The sequence below is a fragment of the Eutrigla gurnardus genome (assembly GCF_963514095.1).
Source record: "Eutrigla gurnardus genome assembly, chromosome: 4".
Taxonomy (NCBI): Eukaryota; Metazoa; Chordata; class Actinopteri; order Perciformes; family Triglidae; genus Eutrigla; species Eutrigla gurnardus.
This window is the reverse complement of record NC_139918.1, coordinates 17,857,599-17,883,455: the sequence shown is the minus strand read 5'-3', so window position 1 is coordinate 17,883,455 and position 25,857 is coordinate 17,857,599. Positions and strand designations below refer to the sequence as shown.

Below are 25,857 nucleotides of genomic sequence, written 5' to 3'. Positions count from 1 at the left end.
TATTAGTCATATCCATAGTTTTTGCTAATTCTCAAAGTTTGTAACTGTAACCTTTCTCTCATCAGCTGGCAGCAGCCCCTCCGAAAGCCCCAGAAATGTCTCTGCCAGCACATCTGCCAACTTCCAGTTTGCCCGCAGGTAAGAATGAACTGAAATGCTTTGAGTTGTTCTTGCAGAGTTGTTTTAAGGCACGTTATTGCAGTAGAATTTCCCCCACCTAATACAGAAACTGGAAAATTGGCAATACTTGCTTGCTACTTTCATTGAAAAAGAATGGTCAGTACTGGGCTGATTTTTTCCGGTCGGATCATTTTAAAAATCTAGCTTACTCTTTCGAGTTCCTCAAGATAACCAGCCCAAGCTTTAATATTAGAGTAGGTTCATCTTTCTTCCTGCAAAGGTGACAGCTTAATTTTGAAACATAAGAACATAAGACATAAGACCTAAGAAACTTGGTTATGAAGGAAACCTTGGCTTCTTTTTGCTCCTGTAGTTGAAAGGAGGCAATGAAGAAGCAAGTCAAACCAGCTGAAAGGCCCCAGGGCCACTTGCTGGACATGGACTTTGGCATTTGTCAAGCCAATTAAGATGGCAAGTCGTTGCACACACTCATTACTCAGGGCTTCTATGATTATGGGGAAAATTGCAACTCTTGCCCCGTCATCAAGGCTCTGTGTCACTGGGATTTAGAGGAGTAGTAGCTGTACAACTGGCATCCTTGTCCCGTAGCAGATAATAGCGTGCTGCCTCTTCATTGCTGAACGTACTCTGCTGCTTTTCTCAAATACCACGTCTTCCGAATTAGCATATAATGTTGCAGTACGGCGTATTGCACCATCAGCTGGAGGATTGAGAGCCTTGCACGAGCCTGCATGACTCATCTATATTTAGTGAGACTTTTTAAGCTGCCAATGTGGAGACAGATGCTGTATATTTTTGAGAGCTCCACTGGGTTTTTTTTGTTATTCACACAAGCTGTACAGCCCTGCTGCTGAAATTGTTTGATCATACACAGATGGAAGAGTCAGACATGCAATAATTGCCATTAAGAATTTATGCAAATGAAGGCATACAATGACAAGGAAACACCTCGCGTGAGGTCTAAGTGTTAAGCTTCAGCTCCCTCTTCACCGATAAAGATACTTTTGTTTTTAACCTTGGGTTTTTTTACCCAGACAACACCCTATTTTTCTCCTTTCACACCCCAGGCGTTGATATGTAACATTGTTCAAAACCTTATTTATGGTCTTAGCTTCTATCCTCGTCAGCCTTGCAGGACCTTAATACAAAAACCTAGCATCACTAGTAAGGTGACGCATAGCAGAGGACATACAAATCAGATATGAGCCAGATAAAAAAATAAATAAATAAACGTGTGTGTGTGTGTGTGTGTCATTTTGTCACGAGTCAAGTGTCTATGGGTGTCAGTGCTGCAGTATTATGATGGCAGCTTGGCAGGTGTTCAGCAGCAGACTGTCACTGGCTGTGACGGACAAACAATGCTATTACTCTGACAGCCAGACTTACTCTGTCTCCATCATTTAACAGTGTTTATTTTCTGTCTCACATATTTTCCTTGCCTGACCCCTGTTCCTTTCTGTCTCTCTATCGTTCTTCATTTCTTCATCTGCACAGCCAACTGGCCCGCACTGAAAGGTAAGAAATCAGTCAATCAATACACTTTCAATCATCAGGCGTTACTGCATTAAACTTGCATGGGCAGATTTGCATGAAATGAGGTTTGCAGGTGTAAAAAGATGAAGCTTTGGAGATTGCAATCAGTCAACCGGATGTGTAGGTTTCAGATGTGAGGGCGAGCTCCCGCTAAGCAGTTTGTTGTTTTTGTTTCTGCAGAGCGGATGGGCGAAGGTGGTCTGTGGCGTCGGTTCCCTCATCTGGATATTGCACCAATGCACCCAGTTCATCAGTATCCGTAAGCGGAGTCTCTTTCGGTGTTCCTTTCAATGTCTGTCTTTATTTTCCCTGCATTTCGTCAGTGGCAGTGAGGTCTCTCTCTGTCCTTCATCAGATATTCAACCTCTTTCCGAACCGCTGCCATGGGACCATTTAGCTTCCTGTGTTACTTCTACTCAGTGTATCAATCCGTTTATGGGGCCATGGTGTCTTGTAAGCTTATGGTGTTGACTGATTGAACTGTGAATTCAATCAGATTACACACAGTGTAGGAAGTAAATCCTATAAACCTAAACCACCTATACATGCTTGTTGATATACAGTAGAGCTTACAGAGTGACATATTTTCTAGGGCTCTGTACCTACCTGGACCGTACTGCTCTCAGCAAACATATTTAATAGCTTTAGAATAGATATTAAAAGTGAAGTGAAGTAAATTGCTGCAGATTCAGCTCGTCATGTAAAAGCTTAAAGTGAGGTGGTCTAAATAACCCTATTTTGGCAAAACATAAAAGTGCTTCACAATGACTGAGCTTAATGGAAAACATAGAGGTAGATTATGGTGCAGCAGCATCATAACCAACAAAAGGCTAACGTCTTTTAAAGGACAGGGTAACCATTTTATTTTCAATCTCATGTAGAGTATCACTTAACACATACCTCGGGGCATCTGCAGACGGATAATCTGTTCAACAGATGCAAATAAAGACACCGAATACATTCTGAGAAGCAGTTGGAAAACTTCACACCACTCTGACACGGTGACTTGACAGTCTGGTCGACCACACTCCCCGAAGCCAGTTGATAAATACAAAGCAGCTGACTGTAAATGGATGTTTTGCCTTCATGACTCAGTCATAACAGGATGTCCAATGATGATGCATCTTTCCATCATCAGTCTTTTATCCCGATTTCCACGACAGAGGGGAAATTGGAAAGGATAGAATTATCGGATGCTTTTCCCCAGAGTTTTCCTGGAATGATTTATAGTAGAGATGGACAATTTGATACGTACATGACAATTGAAATACTCAAATATCAACTCCATATGGGGTGTTTTTCATCCTGAATCCAACAATATCAGTATTTTTAGTGGAAACAAAGAGACTTAGTTCATATTTTACCATGACCATCGATATTAAATAAATTACTTCATACCATAAGTATTTGAATATACTGTGTCGAGCCCGTTTGACTGAGGGGGTAGTATGACAATTAGAAGTCTTATCATTGAAATAATGTGATTCTTGTTGAAATCCATGGTTTCTTCTTCCTGGATGACATCACACCTGATTAGGGACTGTACAGACTTTAACGTTTCCTCAATCCACTTTTGTTTTCGGGAAAGGTCAAAACGCTGGCAGCAACACCCATGAGCTATTTTTTTTTATGGTTTCTGTGTTGATTATCTTGAGATTTTGTCTAGAAAACCATTACTGAAACTGCAGTTTCCTGTACAAACAATACCTGTTCTCCTCTGTCACGGCTGTAATTTTGTATGGCCAACCACATGGCTTGGAGACAGTGAGGTCAGCCCTCCCCACACAATACTCCTTTCAGGCCTGCTGTCAGTGAAGTCTTTATGCTGCTCTCACTCAGTTCTGAAGCGTCTCTGGTTTCCTGCTCAGGGTATCTTTCTCCCCCTATTTCCATCCCTTATGTTCTGTTAGTCGGTGTGCTTGTCTCTCTGCTTTCCTTTCCCTTTTCTCTCTGTTAGGCTTGTCTCTTTCCTCCAGTCATACGTGCCACACTTCTCTTTGCTCTCGTAACTCTTCCTCAAATGATGCACAAGATCCCAGCCAGATGGCAGTTCTCATACAAACATTCCAGTCACACATTTTGTCTTTATAAAGATAAAACTGCCTCAGTCCATGCTGCAGCAGGGGGAGAAAATGCAGCTTTAGGAGAATAGAACGCTAAAATTCAGTCATTTTAAAAACCAAATGGAGTTATGATCTTTTACTTGACTGTGGCCTTTCTCAATGTGTCCTTGTTAAATGTTTCATCTAATTCATATCTATAGTTGAACATGAAAGCCTTTAGGACTCTGAGCATTAACAGGATAATGAGTGAATCTGAGAGAGCAATGGTGTGGCTCTGTTTTAAAAATTAGCCTTTAAAACAGGATGGTGTATCATCAAAGCAGCAGACATGACATGACATGAATGCAAATTTGCACATAAAATCTAATAAATAAAATAAATGACAAACTGGGGAAATAAGCTTTCAGCCAGTTGTTTTTATTACATATTTACAATTTATTTCTGTACAATGACTTCTGTACACTATTTTCTCCCATCCTCTACATCTCTCTTTTACATCCCCCCCTTTCTCTTTACCCCCTAGTCCTCTTCTTCCCAGGAGTTATTGCACCAGTTGCCCTTCCAGCCCACGCAAGATGATCTCCACTTCCTGTTCAAGCATTTCCGGAGCACGGAGAGCGTGGCGGACGAGGAAGGAGCGCACTCCTCACCCCCTGTCAGGCTCCGCTCACGCAGTCTCAGGTAGCTTTGGAATTGAATGGAACAATAACAATATTGCACAGGTGTAAGGACAGTTTGTCTTTGTCACATTTCTGTAACGCTGTTGTTCACTGGGAGCAATGATAATCTCATCAAATTAGTTTGGTTCGAATGGAAAGAACAATTAGAAGAAGAGAAAAAAAAGGGTTACTTTTGTTGAGTAATGTTAATTTTAGGCCACAAATGAGTGAATGTTGAAGAAGATGAGAGAAGATGATGTCATGAGACCTGTCACTGACATAGTCTAGCACCACTAATGCGAATTTATGAAACAAAACAATTTCATGTATGTCCTAACCCTAAAATAAGTAGTGTCATCATTACATTGCAAATGTTCCAACGTATGTCAGTATACAAGCAGGGAATGTTATTGTTTTTGCAAGTGTGGCGGTTTGTTGACACTATTTAAATAAAGAAATAAAGGAGCTTCTTGCAGCTCGTAAAACTAAAACCTCAGGCTCACACTTGAGCTGGAGTGTGGCTAAAATACAGTTAAGCCCTTCTGAATGAGCCGGGTTGGTTTAGCTACTTAGCCAATCTAACCTTCTCATGTATGGTTATAGTTTAATAGCTTACCTGTTGATCATCAATATCATAAGCATGAATGAAAAAATTGGGATTTTTTTATTTTTTTGTCAGCTATTGAAATGTTCCTGATGCCCTGTCAGGGTATGTCTAACCATATATATAATATGATGCTGTGCTGCTTTTGCTCCACTGTGCATGGGAACTTCTGCTGTACTAATTGAAGATGCTAGCTGCAGAGTTCATATAAATCCTATCACCTCCAGAAGCTTTAGGCTCACAATGAGCAGTAGTGACGGCCTCCTGTAAATTTACCCTCTGTTAACCAAACATGGATTTGAAATAATTCTATGAGAGACAAACTGTTAAGCAGTACTACAACCACTGAAAAACAAGCAGTTAGCATCAGAGTGCTACAGCAATGTAAACCTTTGCGTTTGCGCAGCATCAAACCAACAGAATCTGCCTAATGTTACGTAATAGCTTTCATTTATGATTAGAAATAATTCAATATTGACTGGGAGGATTGGAATATGGTGCGATAATTATTTTATGTGGTTCTGGAAAGAAGCCTCTGTCCTGGTTCCCCTTGATTAGCATATTCAGGGATCGCATTTCCTCATCATTAAGCATGGCAGCTCTCATTAAACACTTAAATAAACCCTCTAAATAGCTCTTGTGGTGGGGAGTTTTACAGTTGCTGGAGACTTTTATAGTGGGAGGGTGTTGGCATCTTGATGTGGTTGTGTTTTCTGCAACGTGTCGCTGGACAGCACCAGGCCCTGAAATGATCCACGCCTACTGGCTCAAAAAACTAACTGCACTCCACGAACGCCTGGCAGCACAAATGAACCAGCTGCTGATGGATGGGACCCACCCAGAGTGGTTTACCCAAGGCCGGCCAGTCCTGACCATGAAGAAGGAAGCAACTCCTTCCAACTGCCGGTCAATACCCTGCCTCTGCACAACATGGAAGCTCCTGTCAGTCATCATTGCGGCTAAGATGAGTAGACAGATGGATCAATACATGAGCTACTGGTTGACAAAGCAGTCATTCGAGCCTGTGAGACCAGACAGACCAACCTGTACACGGCCTGGATTGATTTCAAGAAAACCTATTACTTGATGCCACGGCCTTAGACCCTGGGATGCTTGGAGCTGTACAACATCAACAGGACACTAAGAGCCTTCATCAATAACTCAATGGGACTGTTGAAGACAACTCTAGAGGCCAATTAAAGGCCAATTGCACAAGTTCCCCTCAGCCATATCACCACTAAGAGTGGCTACAGATACCGGTTCCGAAGTGTAGTTACCTCGGCCACCTCCTCTGCATGGATGACGTGGAGCTGTAAGCTAGGAATGAGCATGACATGGACTCACTGATCCACATCACCAGAATCTACAGACATCGGGATTTCATTCTGGCTAGATAAGTGTGGTCGGATGGTATCCAAGGCAAGCTGATCACAACTGAAGGGGTTGAATTAGCAGAGTCCCACAAGCAAAGTCCCGCAAGCAAATGTTACCCATGAAGAGGCCGCAAGAAAGTGAGCCACAGCCAAATACCTACACAGAGTAAAGTAAGTCCTGAAAAGTCAGCTGAATGGAAAGAAAATCGGAGCCATGAACATGTATGCACTGCTGGTCATCATGAGGGCTAATGAGATTCAGAGCCATTATCCGAGATGAAACGACCAAGATCCAGGAGTACTTCGGGAAGATGGGCCCCAAGTGAGGACTTGCTAAGTGAATATCTCAGACAGCAGAAACACGAGGAGGAAGAGTGGGAACCATCATCATCATCATAATAATGATACATTTTGTTTTAGTGCAAGGAAGGACAAGCCCCTGCATGGCATGTACCACCGTCGGATGGAAGAAGTGGCTGACATGGAGAAATCATACCAGTGACTAGAGAAGGCTGGTCTGAAGGACAGCAAAGAGGCACTAATCATGGCAGCACAAGAAGAGACGCTGAGCACGAGATCAATGGAGGTCAGGGTCTACACCAGACAGGAACCCAGGTTCAGGCTGTGCAGAGACAGTCCGGCATGGACATGGAGCACCATAACCAAGTGGCTGGCATAGTGTACAGTAACATCTGTGCTGAGTATTATGGGCTGGAAGTAAAAATAAAAGACGCTTCCAAAGATGGTTGAGATTGACCAAGCTAAGATCCTGTGGGACTTCCAGATCCAGACTAATTAACTGGTGATGGCTAACCAACCGGACATCGTGGTGGTGGACAGCAGTAATGATAGATGTAGCTATCCAAAGTGACAGCGACATCAAGAAGAAGGAACATGAGATTCTTGAAAAATACCAAGGACTGAAAGAGGAGTTAGAAAAGAAGTGGACAGTACAGTCCTAGGAACAGCTAAGATACTGCAGAAACCCTCAGGCTGCCAGACAAAATGTGTATATATATGAAGCATTATCTTTCAGATGGTCTGTTAATTTGACTCCTGATCAGTTGTTTACAAATGGAACATGAGATTCCACAATCCTCAATAATTTAATCAGAGAGTAACCAGGCTTTCTACTTTTGCAATGCTATTAAAAAACGCATCTAAATATGCATGTATTGGCAGTTGAGTCAGATTGCTGACAAGTGTCTATGTTGCTCCAAAATAACTCCAGAGGGTGTGTATAGTGTTTCTTATTGGCCTTAAATAGCTCTCGAGGGGTTAACTTTTGTTGTCACCCTCAAATAAAACCATTGCTGTGCAACTGCAACTGTTGTGTTACCCAGAAATAGTAAAAGGCGTGTCATGTGTTGATATTGTTATTTGTAGTATGTGCACCCAGGGTTGCTATTTTGAGAATGTGTGATGACAGTACATTGATTTGTAATGTGGATGGACTGTTTTAACGGTGTCCTCCTGTAACTAAAGCCCCGTGTACACAACAAATGTGGTCATGGATACTGCAGATGACACCCTGATCTAAATGGTATTAATATTATGGTCATACAACTTGTCTCTGACCAGCAGTAAACGTGTAAAGTCAAACATTTGCAATTTACTCATAAGAAATGTGTATATTTTATACAGCTTTAGTAAGAAAGTTTTTATTTATATACAATATTGTAATATATCAGTGTTAGGTATTTAACTAGTGCAAGTATTTAACTAAAACGTATGTAATGTAAGCCTCACCTGTCTATCACACCTCCATGCCCTGATTGGTAAGCAAATTAGTTCCTGTGTTTTATATGAATCAAATTTGGCATCCATTAATTATTGTGTGTATTGTCTGTTCTCTTCCAGCCCCGGACGGACCTGTGGAACGTTTGACAATGAAATTGTCATGATGAATCATGTCTACAAAGAGCGCTTTCCTAAGGTATAGTCGGTGTAACTTTTTTACGCATTGAAACCAGGACAAGAGATGTTTACACTCCTGATGAAGTTGAAAGTCTTGATTCGCTCACATGTGGGAACCTATTTAAAAGAAATTGTTGATGCAATGTGGCTGTCACTGTTTTAAATGAAGTCTTGCATCCTGCTTGTTTCAAGGCGACAGCCCAGATGGAGGGTCGGCTGCTTGACATCATTGCAGAGTGTTCCCCAGGCAGCGCTCTGCCCCTGGCCGACGGTGTGCTGGGATTCATTCAGCACCAGCTGGTGGAGCTCGCTAGAGACTGTCTGGACAAGTCCCAGAAAGGCCTGGTCACCTCCAGGTACTTTGTGGAACTGCAGGAGAAACTGGAGAAGCTGCTGCATGAGGTGAGTTTTTCGCATATTTAAATTATGGTTTTCATTGTGATTAATGGGGGGGATTATTGGGGAGGTTTAGCTCAGGAGGTAGAGCGGGTTGGCTGGTAACCGCAAGATTGCCGGTTCGATCCCCGGCTCCTCCTAGCTGAGTGCCTGGTGTCCCTGAGCAAGACACCTCACCCCAATTGCTCCTGACGAGCTGGCTGTCGCGCTGCGTGTTTGACTCTGCCGTCGGTGTGTGAATGTGTGAGTGAATGGCTGAATGTCAGTCATTACTGTAAAGCGCTTTGGACAAAATCGCTATATAAATGAGGCCATTTACCATTTAATGGACAACACACACACACAAACACACACACACACACACACACACACACACACACACACTGTTTTGTATTTGATTGTTATTCAGCCATAAAATTCTTCCTGGATATTGTATTGTTATTAGCTAAGATTGCCAATAGATGCCACACAGTAGGTTCCCAGGACAAGTTGAATTGAAATGTATGATTGGTTCTCATTCTGTGCTGTTTCCAGTTAATTAGTCAGCAATTATGTTGTAATTTTATATCATTACTAAGATAAGTGCAGTGGTCAAATGTTTGATTATATAATGATTTAGCACACAAGTTTTAAATCAACAATTTTACTGAAGCACATGCTGAGCTCTGCAAAACAGATAACAGTGTCTGCTGTGATGTGTGGACTTTGAAGACTTTCTCCTTTTTAATCAGAATGTTGAATAAATTGATGTACAGTTAATTTATCAGCTACTTTCTTTTTTCATTCAGTCCCCCAATAGGTTAGTTCATCCTTCAGTACAACAACATTATTTTGTCCATTATTTCCACTAAAGCCAGATTTCTGGGTTTCCAACTTAGAGTGACAGTGTATTTTAAGTAAATGGTTGCACATGCTGTCACATGTGAAAGTGTTTGGATTTGTCCCTTTGCTCGCTAGTTTCTTGTCTGGAATTATTGCTTCGTCGTGCTTTTTTCTTTGCAACTTTTGGAAGACTATACCTTTTTAAAAAACAAACCTTGTAACAGGTTTGACAGGGTAAGACGCATAGCATTTTACAAATGATCGGCTGGCTAACCTGAACACCGAATGACATCACTCTTACAACACTTCTGACTCACTGACTCCTAACCTACTGTTTGACCAAGGCAAGGCAATGTTAGACTAAGATATGGAGACAGAGTGAGAACCGCCTGTTAATGACAGAGTGGTTGCAAGTGTTTTCTTTTATTTATAAATCTGGCAAAGCAGTGAACAGAAATGAGTTTCGATGTGAGATGTTGAAATATCAGACATGATCTATCGGATCAACAGATAATGTAAGAAGATGAAATGGATGCTAAAAATAACATGAGCCAAAGTGCGGACAGCCTCTGAGGGCGGGCTGCGCTGCCTCATGGCTTGTGCCAATTGGATTAAGTCGAAATAATAATCCGTCATCCTTTTGTTCTTTCCCGATCAGGCGTATGAGCGCTCGGAGAGCGAGGAGGTAACCGTCATCACTAAACTGGTAAAGAAGATTCTCATCATCATCTCCAGGCCTGCCAGGCTCCTGGAGTGTCTGGTAAGACTCACTTACAGCGATCATGGTTGCAAGTAGTGGCACAATACCAACATGAAGAAAATATCTGTCCCTTCAAATGCAGACTTGACCGCTGACATACAGTGCTGATCTGGTGTAGTAAGGGTCAACATAGTGCCCTTTTCTGGCAGAAAAGCAGCTGCAGGGCTCTGGGGAACGCTCATCCCAGCATTTCATAATTCACATTTATTAGTCACATTACTATGACAACATTATCTTAAGAATATGTTACTACTATAAACACTGTGTGATACTTTTTTCCCACTATGAGCACCGTAGAACATGAAAGCAAGGATCTGCTCCCACAAAAGGGTTTTTCAGTCAAGACAGTATTTGTCTGATGGATGCAGTCGAAACAAGTTTCTCCTCCATTTTCTCGCAGTGGCTGCACAAAACAGGCTCAAAGAAAAAAGAAAATTGGGTGCATGCAGTGCCTTAACTTAAGGTGGCCTCATGCAGCCGCATACGCTCTCTTCCCATTAAGAACAATTTAAAAAGAAGCTGGTGCTCACTTAGCTACGACACAGGCCCTAATGATAATTTGAGCCGTATCAATAACACTGTTGTATGGAATAATTTACTGTTGGATCGGGTGGTGTTGTAGTCAAGTTATTCAGTTCCTCGAGAAAGCTGGAATCACTTTTTCAGCCTTCTTTCTAACTCTGTCTTCACATTGCAATTGTGTTTCCTGGTTTTTCCTAGCGTGTCATTTTTCTGTAGTATTTTTGTAGTGTGCGCTTTTTTTTGCCAAAGCCAACTAAACAATATTTAAAATACAATGTAACCACAAGTCGTCTTTCCTTTTCTTTTTCTACAGGAGTTTGATCCAGAGGAGTTTTACCAGCGTTTAGAGGTAGCAGAGGGTCAAGCCAAGGTTGGCCAAGGCATCAAGACCGATATTCCCAAATACATCATCAGCCAGCTCGGCCTCACCAGGGATCCCTTGGAAGGTGTGGTGTTGATTTTTTTACCTTCTAAACGGTCATTTTAGACATTTTACTATACTTTGTTTGGATTAATTGTACTGCTTACCTATTTTACCAGAATAACTCGTCATGTTTTAAAAAAAAAAACAACCCAAAACTCTCAATAAGAGAACGTTGTAAAAATTAAATTACATGTTGAAATGCTAATGCTAATTGCCCTATTGCTGCTGCTATTTTTATTGTTGCAGGAATTATTGCTATTTTTATGTAGGATATTATGCTGTTTTTTGCGTACACACTGTTGCCCATATTATGTTGCTTTTCCTCTTAGTCCATGCCTTAGTGTTCAGTTAAACAGGAAATCTTTAAGCATTAAACAGAAATGAGACATTATAAACGGATCACTTAAAAAAACAAAAAACAAATATGCTTTGAATAAAGTGACATTTGTAATTGTTTTTAGCATCATTAGCTAGTTTATGTCATTTGTGAGCAGTTGATTAAGCATGTAATGTCCACACGGATGTGATGTGAAAGGAGTTTGATCTGTGTGTCTGCTGCTGATACAGAAATGGTCCACCTGGAGCAGACGAGTCCAAGTCACCGAGCATCCAGCAGAGAGTCTGATGACATGGGTGATGCAACATCTACACAGGTATAAGCTTATATTAAACATTTATAATATAGTTCTAATGGATTTGAATGGGACTCTCAGTATGACATAAATAACAGTGGTGGGTGAAGTAATGTTTAAGACGATGGCAGTTATACTGAAGGACTGTTACGATAGATACAGTTTAAGTGTGTAATAGAATACAGTCGGACACATTAGATGCAGGTCCATTTTCCATTATCACAATAAACTCATGAAGTGCATGGATTCATGCTTTTCAGAAGTAATGCAGCACCTAAGTCCCTGTTATTTTCCTTCGGTTATTTATTTATTTTTTTGAATGTGTGATTCAGAGCCGAGCAGTCTGCACCCCTCCTCGTAGGAAACCACTGGAGAGCGACTTTGAGACCATCAAGCTCATTAGCAATGGTGCCTATGGGTGAGTAAGACAGACTCCTTTGTTCGCATCCAACTGAGTCGGTCTCTTTGTGGACACCGCAGAGAGTCCAATAAAAGAGGAATAGAAACTGAAATGAGGACGTGTTGTAGTAGTATTTCTGTGTTTACACGCTACAGAATTTGTCTGGGCAATTTCATTTCAAGTCTGAACTGATGTTCACTAGTAAGTGATGTGTATGTTTTCTCCTCTTTTTTCCCCCCTGCCTTCTTTTCCCTGTAAAATCGCTCAATGTGTCTCCCTCTGTAACTGTCATTCCCTTTTATAACCTCTACAAATCCCCTATCCTAACCCTGCTCGTCCTTTTAATTTTCCTTATTTCTCTTCTTTTGTCTTACTCCCTCCGTTCTCCTACCACGCAGGACTGTATTTCTGGTGCGCCACAAGGATACCCGTCAACGTTTCGCCATGAAGAAGATCAACCGGCAGAACTTGATGCTGAGGAACCAAATCCAGCAGGTGTTTGTGGAGCGAGACATCCTCACCTTTGCAGAGAATCCATTTGTGGTTTCCATGTTCTGCTCTTTTGAGACGCGGAGGCATCTCTGCATGGTCATGGAGTATGTGGAAGGTAAGCCTCCAATTGTCCGTGCATTTATTTGTCAGGGATACGGCAGAAAGCATCTGACTGTGTTTTGTCCTTTAAGGCGGGGACTGTGCCAATCTATTGAAGAACATTGGTCCTCTGCCTGTGGACATGGCTCGGATGTATTTTGCAGAGACGGTTCTGGCTTTGGAGTACCTTCACAACTATGGCATTGTACACCGAGACCTCAAACCAGACAAGTGAGTCCTCGTTTCACCTTTTTTTTCATTTTCTTTTCTGCTTTAAGGCAGCACTTAAGCACTTGCTGTCTATCTTTTAAGAGCCTGGCAGTCGTTCTGAAGCTGGAACAGAATTCTCTGAAACATTCAGCCTTTGATATTTTTTGTTGAATCTGAGATCTATGTTTTGGGGTTATTGTTGAATGTACAATGAAACATTTCTGTTTCCTTCTTTTGTAGTTTGTTAATCACCTCCATGGGACACATTAAATTGACAGACTTTGGGCTGTCAAAGATTGGTCTAATGAACATGACCACCAACTTGTATGAAGGACATATTGAAAAGGATACCAGAGAGTTCATTGACAAACAGGTTTGTCTCTTCTCATCTCTTTACATCTCATTCTGCTCTGTTTATAACCGTAACGTATCAACTATTATATTCTTTGTCTGTTTTTCCTCCGTACAGGTGTGTGGCACTCCAGAGTACATTGCTCCCGAGGTGATCCTGAGGCAGGGTTACGGGAAGCCAGTAGACTGGTGGGCTATGGGCATCATCCTCTATGAGTTCTTGGTGGGCTGTGTGCCCTTCTTTGGAGACACACCAGAACAGCTCTTTGGTCAGGTGGTAAACGGTAAGTGAGTCATCACATGTTACTTCTCCACACATTAGCTCTGCTTAATACTTATAATAATTGTGTTTATTTTACTCTTGGATTGGCCATTGGACATGAAGTTAACACAGTGTTTGTGTGTATTTAAATCCCTTCATTCCATTGCTGGTATGTGCTATTTTTTCCAGATGACATCATCTGGCCAGAGGGAGAGGACGCTCTGCCAGCTGATGCCCAGGACCTTATCACCAGACTGCTGAGACAGACCCCTCTGGAGCGCCTAGGAACAGGTTGGTTGCAGGGTGACTGATGAGGAATGGCTAGAAAAGGCCCTATAGAGTATAACCTGAAAGTGCCGGGTTGCCGGCACATTGTAGCACTTTGTTGACAGTTTAAACCGTGTTTATAGCTGTATCTGATTTTCCAACACTCAAGATGTGATAATGAGAGTTAACAAGGCAGCATCTGGAGTGAGGCAGAGCTGTGGTAAAGAAGATTGTGATGACTGGTAGAAACTCCTAGAAGCAACTACAACATATTTGTCGTTTTTTTTATATATATATTTTTATTATCCAGGTGGAACCACTGAGGTGAAGATGCACATGTTCTTCCTGGGTCTGGACTGGAATGGCCTCCTGAGACAGAAAGCTGAATTCATACCTCAACTAGAGACTGAGGAGGACACCAGTTACTTTGACAGTAGGTGGCAGCCCCCTTTATATTTCTAACCAAAGGTAATCAGATTTTCTATATTTAATGCGTTATTGTGTTTCCGACAGCCCGATCAGAGCGCTACTGTCACATGGACTCCGATGATGATGAAACCAACGACGATGAATCCTCTCTGGAGCTCCGACAGTTCTCCTCTGTGGCCCACCGCTTCAGCAAGGTACTGCTTATTGGTCTTCATGTAGAGATTATTCATGTATTATATATTGGTATATCATTTTAACAATATATCTTATATCAATGTACTCTTTGACAGAATACAACATTGGTTTGAACCCTGAAAAAAACAGTCCTCCATGTATTTTGATTAAACATCTACTTCTTAAAATCTAGGTGTACAGCAGCACAGAGCACCTGTCCACCTCCACGCCGTCCAACCAGAGCCTGTCGTCGTCCGAGCGAAGCCACAGTGAGGAGAAGGAGGAGCGATGGGAGGGCAGGGGAGTGCTCTCCCCTGGCGACGGACACAAACACTTGGCTAGTGGAGAGAGGAGGACAGATGGACACAGGGGGAGGTGGGAGGATGAAACGTGAGAAAGTGACATCCTTATTATGAGAGGAATGTGATTACAGTCAGGCCTCATTGTTGCCTTGTTGGTTTTATGAAAAATGTGAGATGAATGTAAAATGTTTTTATGAGATTTTTAAAATAATATTTTTGCAGTGATATTATATATAATAAGTCATTCTAAATTGTCAACACTGTACTTAGTCAATACCCTTGATTGGATGAAAATCAGATCACATTTTATGATGAATTTATTCAGAAAACCATGAAATTCAAAAAGGTTACCTACATACGACATACATACAGGTTTTTACTGAAATCCTGCATGTGTACTGTGTTTTCCTCCCAGTCTGCGTCCTCGTGCTTCGTCCAGCTCCTCCCAGTCAGAGCGCAGCGCCAGCCCGCTAGTGATGAACAGCACCCAGAGCCTCGACATCATGCCTCGCTTTGCCATCTCTGCCGAGGAGGAAGGTGAGACCGACAAACGCAGACTTCTATACGTCATCATTTCCTGTTATTCAGCCATTATGGATCGCCAATGCTCAACCTCTGTACCTCCTGATTCAAGACGGGATGGTTTCCAACCTGCGGCGCATTCGACTCCGGAGCAACAGCACAGGAACCAGGCCGTCCTTCCGAAGAGGGGCGTCCCGACGCATCGCCCACCAGCTAGAGACCCCGGAGAAACCCAGATCATCAGCTGGAAAAGTCCCCAAGTCTGCCTCTGTCTCTGGCCTCTCCCTCATCATCACACCAGGTGAACAGGATAATGACTATCTATGTGTTTACAGCGCCCCCTACAGCCTGATGATGTGTAATTTACACCATACATGAATACTAATACTGTGGCCAAGATAATAATAAAGTCACTTGACTAAAAAGATTTTAACATTAGTATTATGAGAGTTTGGTATAATTTCCATCAAATACCGGACAATACAAATTGTAAAAAATATATCAGGCATACTATTCATAAGCACTAATCTGATGACCTTTCTTACCATCTCCTTCCGCTGATCCAGATGATTCAGCAGGTCCTCCTACGAGCCCCAAATCATCCTTGTCCCTCTCGTCCAACCCGTCGTCCAGAGATTCATCCCCCAGCAGGGACCTCTCTGTCAGCGTCAGCTGCCTGAAGCCTCCTGTGGTCATCCACAGCTCCGGGAAGAGGTTTGGCTTCGCATTGCGAGCTATCAGAGTCTACATGGGAGACAGTGACGTCTACACTGTTCACCACATGGTCTGGGTATGTGTCCTCATCTCCGGTGTAGCTGGAAGCATTTAACACATTATGGGTTTTAATTTTGAAATGTGAACATTTAGTTATAAAAATGACATATTAAAACAAATGTCATGGTCTTCAGATTTTCTTGTAGATGGCCCTAAAAGTTTATAGTTATAGTTTTTATGTATGCATTTGAACTTTTCTGATGCTGTGCATTAATATGAAATATGTCTTAAGTAAATCAAAAGCATATTTGTTTAAATAATTGCATAGAGCAGTCATGATGACAGCCAATTAGGTGGTTGTTTGACCAGTAATTTTAATCTCAGGTTGTGTGTGTGTGTCTGGTTCAACAGTGTGTTGAGGAAGGCAGTCCAGCACAGGAGGCAGGATTGAGGGCCGGTGACCTCATCACTCACGTCAACGGGGAGTCGGTCCAGGGACTTGTCCACACCGAGGTGGTGGAGCTCCTCCTCAAGGTACGAAGATAACTTTTGTAAATTTGTAAATCATTTTTCTGCATACAAATTGTATATTTTCATGATTACAATGTATTTAAAGTGGGAAAAGTTTACATGTTCTGCTGAGTCTTTCTACACACATTTTGTATAACTTATAACACATAATTTTGTGTACTCCCAAGAGAGAACGCCTTGCAGATAGGTGTTTATGTTAATGATATGTTACAGAGTGGCAACAGGGTGACCCTGCAGACTACTGCACTGGAGAACACTTCTATCAAGGTGGGCCCTGCCAGGAAGTCGAGTTACAAGGCCAAGATGGCCCGGCGCAGCAAGAAGAGCAAGAGGAAAGACGGACAGGACAGGTATGTGAGAGGAGAAGGAAAAAAAGCAACTTCATTACTGTATGACACTTGGAACATCCTCTCTGAAGCTTAGCATTAGATTCCAGATAGACGACTTAGACATTCTCCAAGTCTGTCTCATTGGATTTGGCCTTAGAGACTGCATTGAAGTAAAACCGCAGTGGCTTAACTTGAAAAGGTTCATTCATGACTCAAAATAGACCAATGCACTGATGAAGCATTGTTACAAAATCCAGTAATATGAACTATAATTTGATGGATGTTTGTTTTCTATAAGCTGCGTCCTTTGGCTAACCCCTCTTTCCTCTGCCACAGCCGACGACGTAGCATCTTAAAGAAGCTGTCTAAGCACACGCCTCCTCCGCCCATGCAGAGCAGTCGTAGCTTCTCTTCGGGTTTCCACCAGTCGTCTAGCGACAGCCTATCCGGCTCCCCGACACAGAGCCTCTCTCCTGGGCCGTCTACGCCTTGTCGCTCCCCTGCTCCTGATCACTCCGGAGGTGAGTTTCATCTCAAAAACAGAATCTCTTTTTGTCTGATGTTTTTTATGTCGCGTCTTGAGAAAAATATCTACTGATGGTGAACTTTCTTTCTCTTTTTCTCTAAGATTCAAGCTCCTCTCCTTGCTCCAGCTCCCCTAACTCTCCTGTACCTCAAGCCCGTCCCAGCTCCCTACATGTCTTGGGTCGCTACAACAAAGCTGGCCGCTGCAAGTCCACTAGCAGCATCCCTCCTTCGCCGCTAGCTTGCATCCCACCTCCTCAGCCCCTCTCCCCCCAGTGCTCTCCATCCTGCCTCCCGAGTCACCCCAAGTCCTTGCAGGGTTTCCATGGCAAGACGTTGTCCCCTCCCACTATCACCCGTCATTCTGTGCGTCCCCGCAGTGCAGAACCGCCGCGCTCGCCGCTCCTCAAGAGGGTCCAATCAGCGGAGAAGCTGACGGGAGACAAGATGACAGGGGGGTACCATGGAGATAGGAAGGCCTACAGCACCCGCCGGCACACCATGGAGTTGCCTCTGTCCGAAGGGGAGGGACTGGAGGACCTGGAGGGGGACACCGCCACGGGGTTCGTCTGTGTCGGTGAGCACGGCCGTCAGGGTCTGTACATAGGAGGGCAGAGAGGCCACCAGGACACAGCCAGCGGAGGCAGTGAGCACTACCGCGCTACCGCCTCCCCACAACACCGTGGCGGCAACCACCACTCTAAAGAGGTGGTGGTGATGAGGAAGCTGGCGCTGTCGGAGCGAAGGGACTCCTTCAAGAAACAGGAGGCGGTGCAGGAAGTGAGTTTCGACGACTTGGAGGAGAGAGAGGTGACGCCGAGCCCAACGCGCCCCGTCACGCAGCCGAAGGCGTTCAAGGCGTCGTGGATCAACCCGGCCCAAGCAGAATCCACTGTGAAGCTGGAAGGAAAAGCATCACAGGGTACCGCAACCCCACCACCACCACAGAAAGCCAAGTCAAAAGAAAAAGAAGGGTTTTAGTTTAGTCAGTTTGCCAGGGAGTCTCAGTGAGGAGGAGACTGAAAAGTGAAGTTATGTCTTTGACCAGCTACTGTAGTTACATTTGAAGGCCTTGCATGTGTGTCCAGAAAACTGTGACCAAGTCCCAAATCATCACAAGCAACTGCTTGAAGACGGAAGAGCAAAATTAACATTGATGTTTCTCAGTAATATATGCATCCTGCAACACTGTTAACAGAATAATGACTGCCAAACCATGTTTACTTCCTAGTTGCTTGTTTTGTCTCTTGGTTCTCAAATCACTGTGGCACCTGCAACTGACGTGTTTTGTAAATATTTTTTGTTTAAAATGAAGAAACTTATTTATGACTTTTTAATGCTCATCTTGGTTTTATTTTTTCGGTTGCTGAAAAAAAATGCCTCGGACGCTTCAGCTGCTCTTAGTTCAGGAATTCCATAAAAGAAAAGCCACACAACAACTTCTCAGTGTGGTTTTACAGCAGGTGCAGAAAAGGGCAGGTAACATCGTTAAATATTGTACCTTTTTTTTTTTTTTTTTTTTATACCTCAATGCCTGCTAGAACTGGGTATTGTTTCGTGTTCAGATTGGGTCTTTGTTCAGCATACACACACATACTGTACATTATGAAATCTCGATATTCTGTGCCGCCTCTCTCTCTTACAGTTTGCGGAGGCAACCATTTGGACTCGTCGATCTTGAACACAGGCCTCGTGTGAACATTTTTAAAGAAAACAAATATCACCATGTCAATACTTGGAAGCTTAGTGGTGCCAAAACATGGTTTAGCCATAGCAACCATTTAAAAAAAAGGTACTATAGCTGTATATAAGAATCTTCAAGCATGCATGGGCTCTACATCCACTTCCTGTCTGTTGTGTAAAAAAAAAATGTCACTCCTCTAGTGGTGGTTTGAATCATAACCTGATCGACATACAGGTGTGTAGATAAAGCTTTGTGACTACCTTCGGAAACCAGGCTGTTGTCTCGTTCCTCTAGTATGTTGTTGAATCAAGCCGTCCAGCTCCTCACAAACCTAGTCTTGCTGAAGTGTTTGCACAAGTTATAGTAGCCGTATAACCGCTAGAGCACATTTATATTTCAGGTTGATTTCCTTCTGCGTGGGATTGAAAAAATTGCACAGGGGATGCAACAAACAAAACTAGTTCCCTTGGCTGTTTTTTTTTTTTTATTAAGGCGTGTTATGAATGAATGTTTACATTTTAGTGCAAATACGTGTGGACATGTCATGTTTTTTGTTAAATTATTATGAAAAATATGAATGAAATTCAACCTGAGGCCCTGGGTGGATGAAGGAATGAGTAGTGGTGATTTTCTTTTATATATATTTTGATATGGAAACAGTCTTGTTGCAGTACTAATAACCTCTGCTGTGGATGTATGTTGTATAAACAATGGTGGACCTTATAACAGCTGTTGGTGTGTTTTTGAAAGTGACCTTGTATGGGTAGATGGACTCTTATTGTTTAACGTCACTTATATGTGACGCGGTCTTAATCTCATGTTGTGATCAGCCTCAAAAGGATTGTGCATGCTTTACATCCCAGCATAATATTCCCACAATGTTATAACATATTTCCATAATTCATTTTTTAAATCCAAAGGGTCTTGAATTCTTAAATTGCTCGGTCGCTGGGATTTGGTTTTCAGCGGTGTTCTTCATTTTCTTTTCTTGGAACTATTCAAACATGAATCCAGCCTTATATCAAATTCATTACTTACACAGAAGAAACTTTTGTCCTGTGTGCTTAAGTTTTATCAAGGCACACTTTTTTTTTTTTTGCCATGTTCAGGGAACTGTTAATGTGGGAATTTATAATGGATGTTTAGTACATACTAAGCCTTGAACCGTGGTTAGAAGTTAGAAGTTTGTCCGTTGTACTTTGGGGGAACAAAACTGTGTGTCTGTGTAGAATTTATCACTGAATTTCTGATGCAATATACATCTTGGTATGTTCTTAGGATTAGATGTTTTCATTTTGTACTCCCACCAAACGTGCAAAGTATCTCTTGACCCTAAATTGTATCGTTGTGATCAATCAAGACTTTGCTGTGTGGAGATCTTATACCAGCGGTTTGGCACCACGCATCGAAATGAAACGCTCCACAAGTACTCTTCTTGCCAGTGTGCGATACACTCCACGTCTTCATAACCGAGTTCTCCATCATTTCCACACGTCTTGGTGTGTTTGTGGTCTAACACTTTGTTTGCTTTCCATTTGACCCGTTTGTTTCCAAATGACAAGCTGGCCTTTATGAAATGCCTACCATGTGGGTATCTGATGCAGACTGGTTTGACATTGATTTTTTTTTTAATTATGATTATTGTCTTAACAGTGCTTGAAATAAATGCATTGCAAAGGGACTCCAAAGTCCAGGACTACCAAGTGTTTGTCTTTTGTCCCTTCATACAACAGTTAATGCATGATTGTGGTGCCATAAACGATCATAATCTTCCTTTGGTTTAATGGTGGTCAAGTGTTGCGCTCTAGATCGATAAACATGTCATTATTAGTATATTAGTGGTGGGAATCGTCATCACCTCACAGTTAAATTTAATTACGATTCACAGGGTCACGATTTGATTATTTAACGATTCTGGCTGCACCTTTATTTTGGAATTAAATATGAGAATTGTCCCTTCAAATCTTTCAAACCAATTCCTATTTGTATGATACGGTTGATGTGCTACATTACTTATATAATATGTTGAAAGATTTCCCAAAACAAAAAATTCATAATTTATTATAGACTGTACTGCATTGATGCAGAATCGTTCAACAAAGTATTGTAATGCATCATAGAATCAATTATTTCTCCCACCTCTACTGTGTATAGTAATGATTTATTAGGTATGAAAAATGACTAAAGTATGCATATAAAATCAAGAATTTGTCCTTTCCACTCAAACTGTTTTCCCATATACAGTTAAATCAGAAAAGAAAAGTAAGATATGGATGGTAAAAGTGAAAACGTACAATATGGGATTTGGCACATGTACTCATTTCTTTGCCATAAAAGAGCTCTCAAAGTTGGGGGTAAACATTCACGTTATCAGGTTCAAATTTCCACCATGGGCCGAGGCCATCCGGTGACCCCCTCGCGAACCGTTCGGACTTTTCCGCTCGGCTTCGTCACTTTCCGCGCTCCTCATATTAGTTCCCACGCACTCTCCTTCCCTGCGCCGTGCTGAGCTGGAAAATGGCTGTGTAGGGGGAGCAGGGAGTCATGAACGGGAAAAGAAAGAAAGAGCGAGAGAAAGACGGCGAAGCGACGACCGAGCGGAGGGATTGCTAGAAGTTGTTGTTGCGCACCGACAAGCCGTCGTCCGCAGACGAGTCACTACGCGGGCTCGTTTGTCTGCGACTTTTCACGCGTTTAAAGCGCCGCTGCCGAAAGTGAGAAGAGTCAAGAAATATCCGCGGGTGAGTTTTTCCAAGTTATTGCACATTTCCAGTCCAGCCACTGTCCTGGAAAATGGTGGAAGCGCTTTTGCAAGTGTGCTTCGCGCACGCAGCTTCACGCCGTTGACTCGTGCCCTACTTTAAAAGTTTAAACTGGGGGTTTTCTTCGTGTTTGTTACAGCCTTCACACATGTATATTTGCGCAGTGGTCGTTGCGCTAAAATGTAACGTTTAGTATTTAGTCGCGCAACACGTTGCTCGCGTTTGTCGACAGTTGACGTGTATGAAATGCTGAGCCCGTTAACTTTAACGTTTATGTTTGCTTTAGGGTTGAATTATTTGGGTTTTTTTGTCCATTCTTGATGTGTTGGTTGATGGGCTATACGACTAAAAAAACAACTTTTAAAAAGTGTACGTCAATTTATGCAGTTCCAACCTCCGAGTGATGGATTTCTTTTTTCTTTTTTTTAACTTCACGCTGACATTCTAACGTGTTTAGATGTTGCTGAGATTGAAAAAGTCGTACTGCAAGTCTCAACCACAGTAAATACGCTTTGCAGCGTTATAACGTTGATAGTAACATAACGTGACACTGGTGCCTTTACATTGACTGCAGACTATAGGAGGCCATGCAGTGTGGAGGCCCAACACAGCTGACGGCCAGAAATGGTGAAGTGTGTGTGTGTGTGTTTGGGCATTTGGCATGCATCAAGGAGTTAATGGAAATTGTGCTACTTGCATAATAAGACAAGCCACTCAACTGTGTGAGACCCCCCCTTTTCTCCCCCCCTTTTCTCTCCTGTAATTATTGAATCCAGCATCATGCAACCAAATGTCAATCCTCCATTATACTACTTTATCAATGTGAAGCACGACTCGTGGCGGATGCCTTCACTCTTCTTCTAAATGTCTCAAAATGCTTTGCATCGTTGCATTTAAAACTTACAAAAGAAGCGGAGCGTTCTCATAAAATGCCATGTGTCACTTCTTAACGTCAAGTTCCACCAAAACAACGGTGGGTATTTTTGTTCTATGTCATTCAGCTGGGGGAACAGTTAACTTGTGTTATTTGATTGACATCGCAGCAGAATAAGGTGTGCTTGAAGGAGTGTTTGCCTCCACTAGAGATGCTGCAGAGAAAATCTCAGTTAAAAGTATGGTTTTCTTAACATTCAGGGAGTTGAACGAGCCTATTTCCACAACACACTTGGTACTTTTTTAGAAAAACCTCTGTTCTGGACGTTACCATGTCACTGCTTACATAGAAGTAGAAATAACACCCAGAGGTTCCTATCATGTTGACTGAAAGCCAGACGGACATCTATGGGCCAATCAGATGGATTTGATGAAGGTGCCACTTAATTTGAATTAGTTCAAGTAAAAGCCGCTCCTTATTAATCTCTCTGTGTCACGATGAGATTAGTATTTGATTAGATCTGTCTTTGCTGTGCGTTACAATGGAGGCCACTGTATGTTACCTGCACATATTCACGATCAGGCAGTTAGCTGTGGAGTGGTTGGAGTGCACTTTTCATGCGTTCATAATGGACTTGTGGTCTGGGTCGACGTACAATATGCTAACTACTCAGCAAAAAGGCTTGTGGTATTTCCAAGTGGTGCAGACTTTGCAGCTTTATCAGATTTCTTTGTTGCAGTCCGAATGTTTAAATTTAACGGCGTGGTTGCGTGGACTTAATATATGATTTCAAACCAGCTGAGGCGTTGAATTGCCTGCGTCTTATATCTTCTGATAATTACAGTGAGTCCCCTTTTGACTGTAGAGCCTTGTGGTACAGTCGACTTTTCAGAACACTGCCGTCTCAGTGCTACATAATCTTCGTAGCAGATGTTTCTGCTTAGCGAAGTATAGGCTTTTCAGCTTCATTAAGGACAGATAGAATTCAGGTGAACATAACTTAAATCACAAAACACCTAAGCCCGCATTTCGGGCGGAAAAATGAGTGCTCACAAGCTCCTGTGTTGTTGGTCTGTCCTCGCTGCCTGTGGCGCAGTAGATTTTCTACTTCCATGTGGACAGATGGCCCGAGGCCAGGCTGCATGCGTGGTGACTCTGTAGTCAGTTGCTCATCTGCAGGGCCGTGACGGGCCGACATATAAGCAGACGTTAAAGCAACAACTGTGTAGCCACCTAACTGTCTGACTTCTATACAATGTATGTATTTGTCTGAGTGGAAGTCACTTGAGGACAATGTAAAACTAAAGCATCTCTTTTCTTGATGCATGAAATCCTTAAACCGTGTCTCTGACACGTAAAAGAACGTGTCAGTTTTTTCCTTTTATCGCAAAAAGTGTTCAAGCTTAGTCTACATTCTCAAGCTCACTAACCCGTCAGCTCCTTTTGAAAAATAAAAATCATAACTGTAGGGTGAACTGCTGCTGATATTTGCACTGGATTCACCAAGGCATGTTTCCCTTCAAACTTTGAAAAGAAATGGTTAAAATGATGGCCTCACCAAATTTGACACTGGCCTACATAGAAAAAAGTCACGATTGATGATGATTGATGCAGTAGGTTGAAAAGTTAAAATGAAATGTACAACACCCAGGAGAAATGAATCACATACATAAGTGAAGTATGTTTTATGTAGGTTGATTTGATATAAAACTGGACTGATAAATTGGCCGATATATCAGCTGATATTAGCTTGTTTATTGTTGTCGTGTACAGTATGTCGGAACTGAAATGCCAAACAAAGTTCAAGGTAATTTTGGAAACGGTGTATTTCGTCCATCAGAGACTGTAAAAAATCACACAAACACAAAATAAATTTTAGGTATAATTATCAAAACTGTTTGTTTATGTTTAAAAAAAAGTATATATCGGTATGAGTCTCAAAAAACATTGAAATATGACCATAAATTACCATCAGAGATTTTCAGAAATGTTCCCATACCATTATGGGATTTTTGCATCAATATGATGAATTACATTGATCTGGAAGGTTACTTGCTGGATCAGACACAAGGAGCTCTGGGTGGTTATTTTATCCACTGACATATATTACTATTATGTAGTATAAATGTAATATAACATGACATACATTATTACCAACCGAAGAAGAGCAGGAAATACTCACATTTAAGAGGCTGGAACCAAATCAAATGTTTGACATCTTTTCTCAAAAAATCTACTTCAACTATTATAAAAATATATGCTCATTATCTTTCTGGCAACCAACAAATCAGTTTATTTGCTAATTTTTAAAACGTTTTATACATGCTGGCCTTTTTATGTATAAATGAATAACTAACTACCTCATAATGTTCTTATGAATATTTGAAGACCAACAGTAAAAAGATGTTTTAGTTAAAATCATATCTACTGGGATACAGTGTATACACATGCAGTACAACCAAAATAATGTGATGCGATTCGATGGTGTTAAATCTCTGTCAGTAGCTCTCTTGTCTCCCTCAGCTGTGTTAGTGATGCTCTGAATGGCTTATTTGCCATTTTACATTATGCATGCTGGTGTATAATGAACAGGTCAGAGCTCCACTGGCTGACTAAACACGTCACGAGTCATTCAGTGTCTGCAGACAGCAGGGGAAAATCGAGATGCAATTTTGAGTTCAATCTAGGTCTCGCTTTCCTCCACAGTTAAATTAAACGAAATAAATAACAAATATGAAATCATAAGAATAATGACTTACTCCGACTGTGACGTTAGTGTATTCTTTATTATTATAAAGTACAGTTGTTATTTATTCATCACATTTATCTTCCTGTTCTAGAAAAACAAAAATCCTCTCCTTTCATCTCATTGCACGACTTCAACGTGACTCACTGAATTCTCTCCAATTGCACACAAGCTTCAGTTTTACCAATGTTTTCCATCATTATCTTGTGTCGGCTTCATTCGATGTAAATCATCATTCCAGCTGAGACGATGAGCAATCATCAAGGTTGTGAAGTCTGGAAAAAAAAAAGTCAAGTGTGCGGCAAAAGTGGAGTTGTTTGGGTCAGATGTTTGATCAC

The 25,857-nt window shown here is 41.9% G+C and overlaps 2 protein-coding genes across 6 annotated transcripts in view; both read left to right on the top strand.

Annotated features, from left to right (window-relative positions):
* The window catches only part of mast3a (microtubule associated serine/threonine kinase 3a), a 28,076-nt gene extending 7,236 nt beyond the window's left edge, over positions 1-20,840 (top strand). For 2 of the 5 annotated variants that reach the window (XM_084008013.1, XM_084008011.1), the window contains 25 exons: positions 66-138; positions 1,636-1,656; positions 1,855-1,933; positions 4,261-4,418; positions 8,234-8,309; positions 8,483-8,692; positions 10,167-10,268; positions 11,104-11,236; positions 11,782-11,867; positions 12,179-12,264; positions 12,645-12,853; positions 12,930-13,068; positions 13,288-13,420; positions 13,517-13,682; positions 13,850-13,951; positions 14,238-14,360; positions 14,441-14,550; positions 14,724-14,905; positions 15,248-15,369; positions 15,467-15,655; positions 15,921-16,144; positions 16,480-16,602; positions 16,813-16,949; positions 17,265-17,449; positions 17,557-20,840. In XM_084008013.1, coding sequence (XP_083864139.1) covers positions 66-138; positions 1,636-1,656; positions 1,855-1,933; positions 4,261-4,418; positions 8,234-8,309; positions 8,483-8,692; positions 10,167-10,268; positions 11,104-11,236; positions 11,782-11,867; positions 12,179-12,264; positions 12,645-12,853; positions 12,930-13,068; positions 13,288-13,420; positions 13,517-13,682; positions 13,850-13,951; positions 14,238-14,360; positions 14,441-14,550; positions 14,724-14,905; positions 15,248-15,369; positions 15,467-15,655; positions 15,921-16,144; positions 16,480-16,602; positions 16,813-16,949; positions 17,265-17,449; positions 17,557-18,434 — 4,046 coding nt within the window. In that variant the 3' untranslated portion in view covers positions 18,435-20,840. Of the gene's footprint in view, positions 1-65; positions 139-1,635; positions 1,657-1,854; positions 1,934-4,260; positions 4,419-8,233; positions 8,310-8,482; positions 8,693-10,166; positions 10,269-11,103; positions 11,237-11,781; positions 11,868-12,178; positions 12,265-12,644; positions 12,854-12,929; positions 13,069-13,287; positions 13,421-13,516; positions 13,683-13,849; positions 13,952-14,237; positions 14,361-14,440; positions 14,551-14,723; positions 14,921-15,247; positions 15,370-15,466; positions 15,656-15,920; positions 16,145-16,479; positions 16,603-16,812; positions 16,950-17,264; positions 17,450-17,556 lie in introns of all 5 variants that reach the window. The other 3 variants (XM_084008010.1, XM_084008009.1, XM_084008012.1) reach the window with 2 other exon arrangements.
* Positions 20,841-21,678: 838 nt separating this feature from the next.
* The window catches only part of pik3r2 (phosphoinositide-3-kinase, regulatory subunit 2 (beta)), a 33,031-nt gene continuing 28,852 nt past the window's right edge, over positions 21,679-25,857 (top strand). Inside the window, exon 1 of the mRNA XM_084008023.1 lies at positions 21,679-21,878. The gene's annotated coding sequence lies outside the window, so the exon portion shown is untranslated. The remainder of the gene's footprint in view (positions 21,879-25,857) is intronic.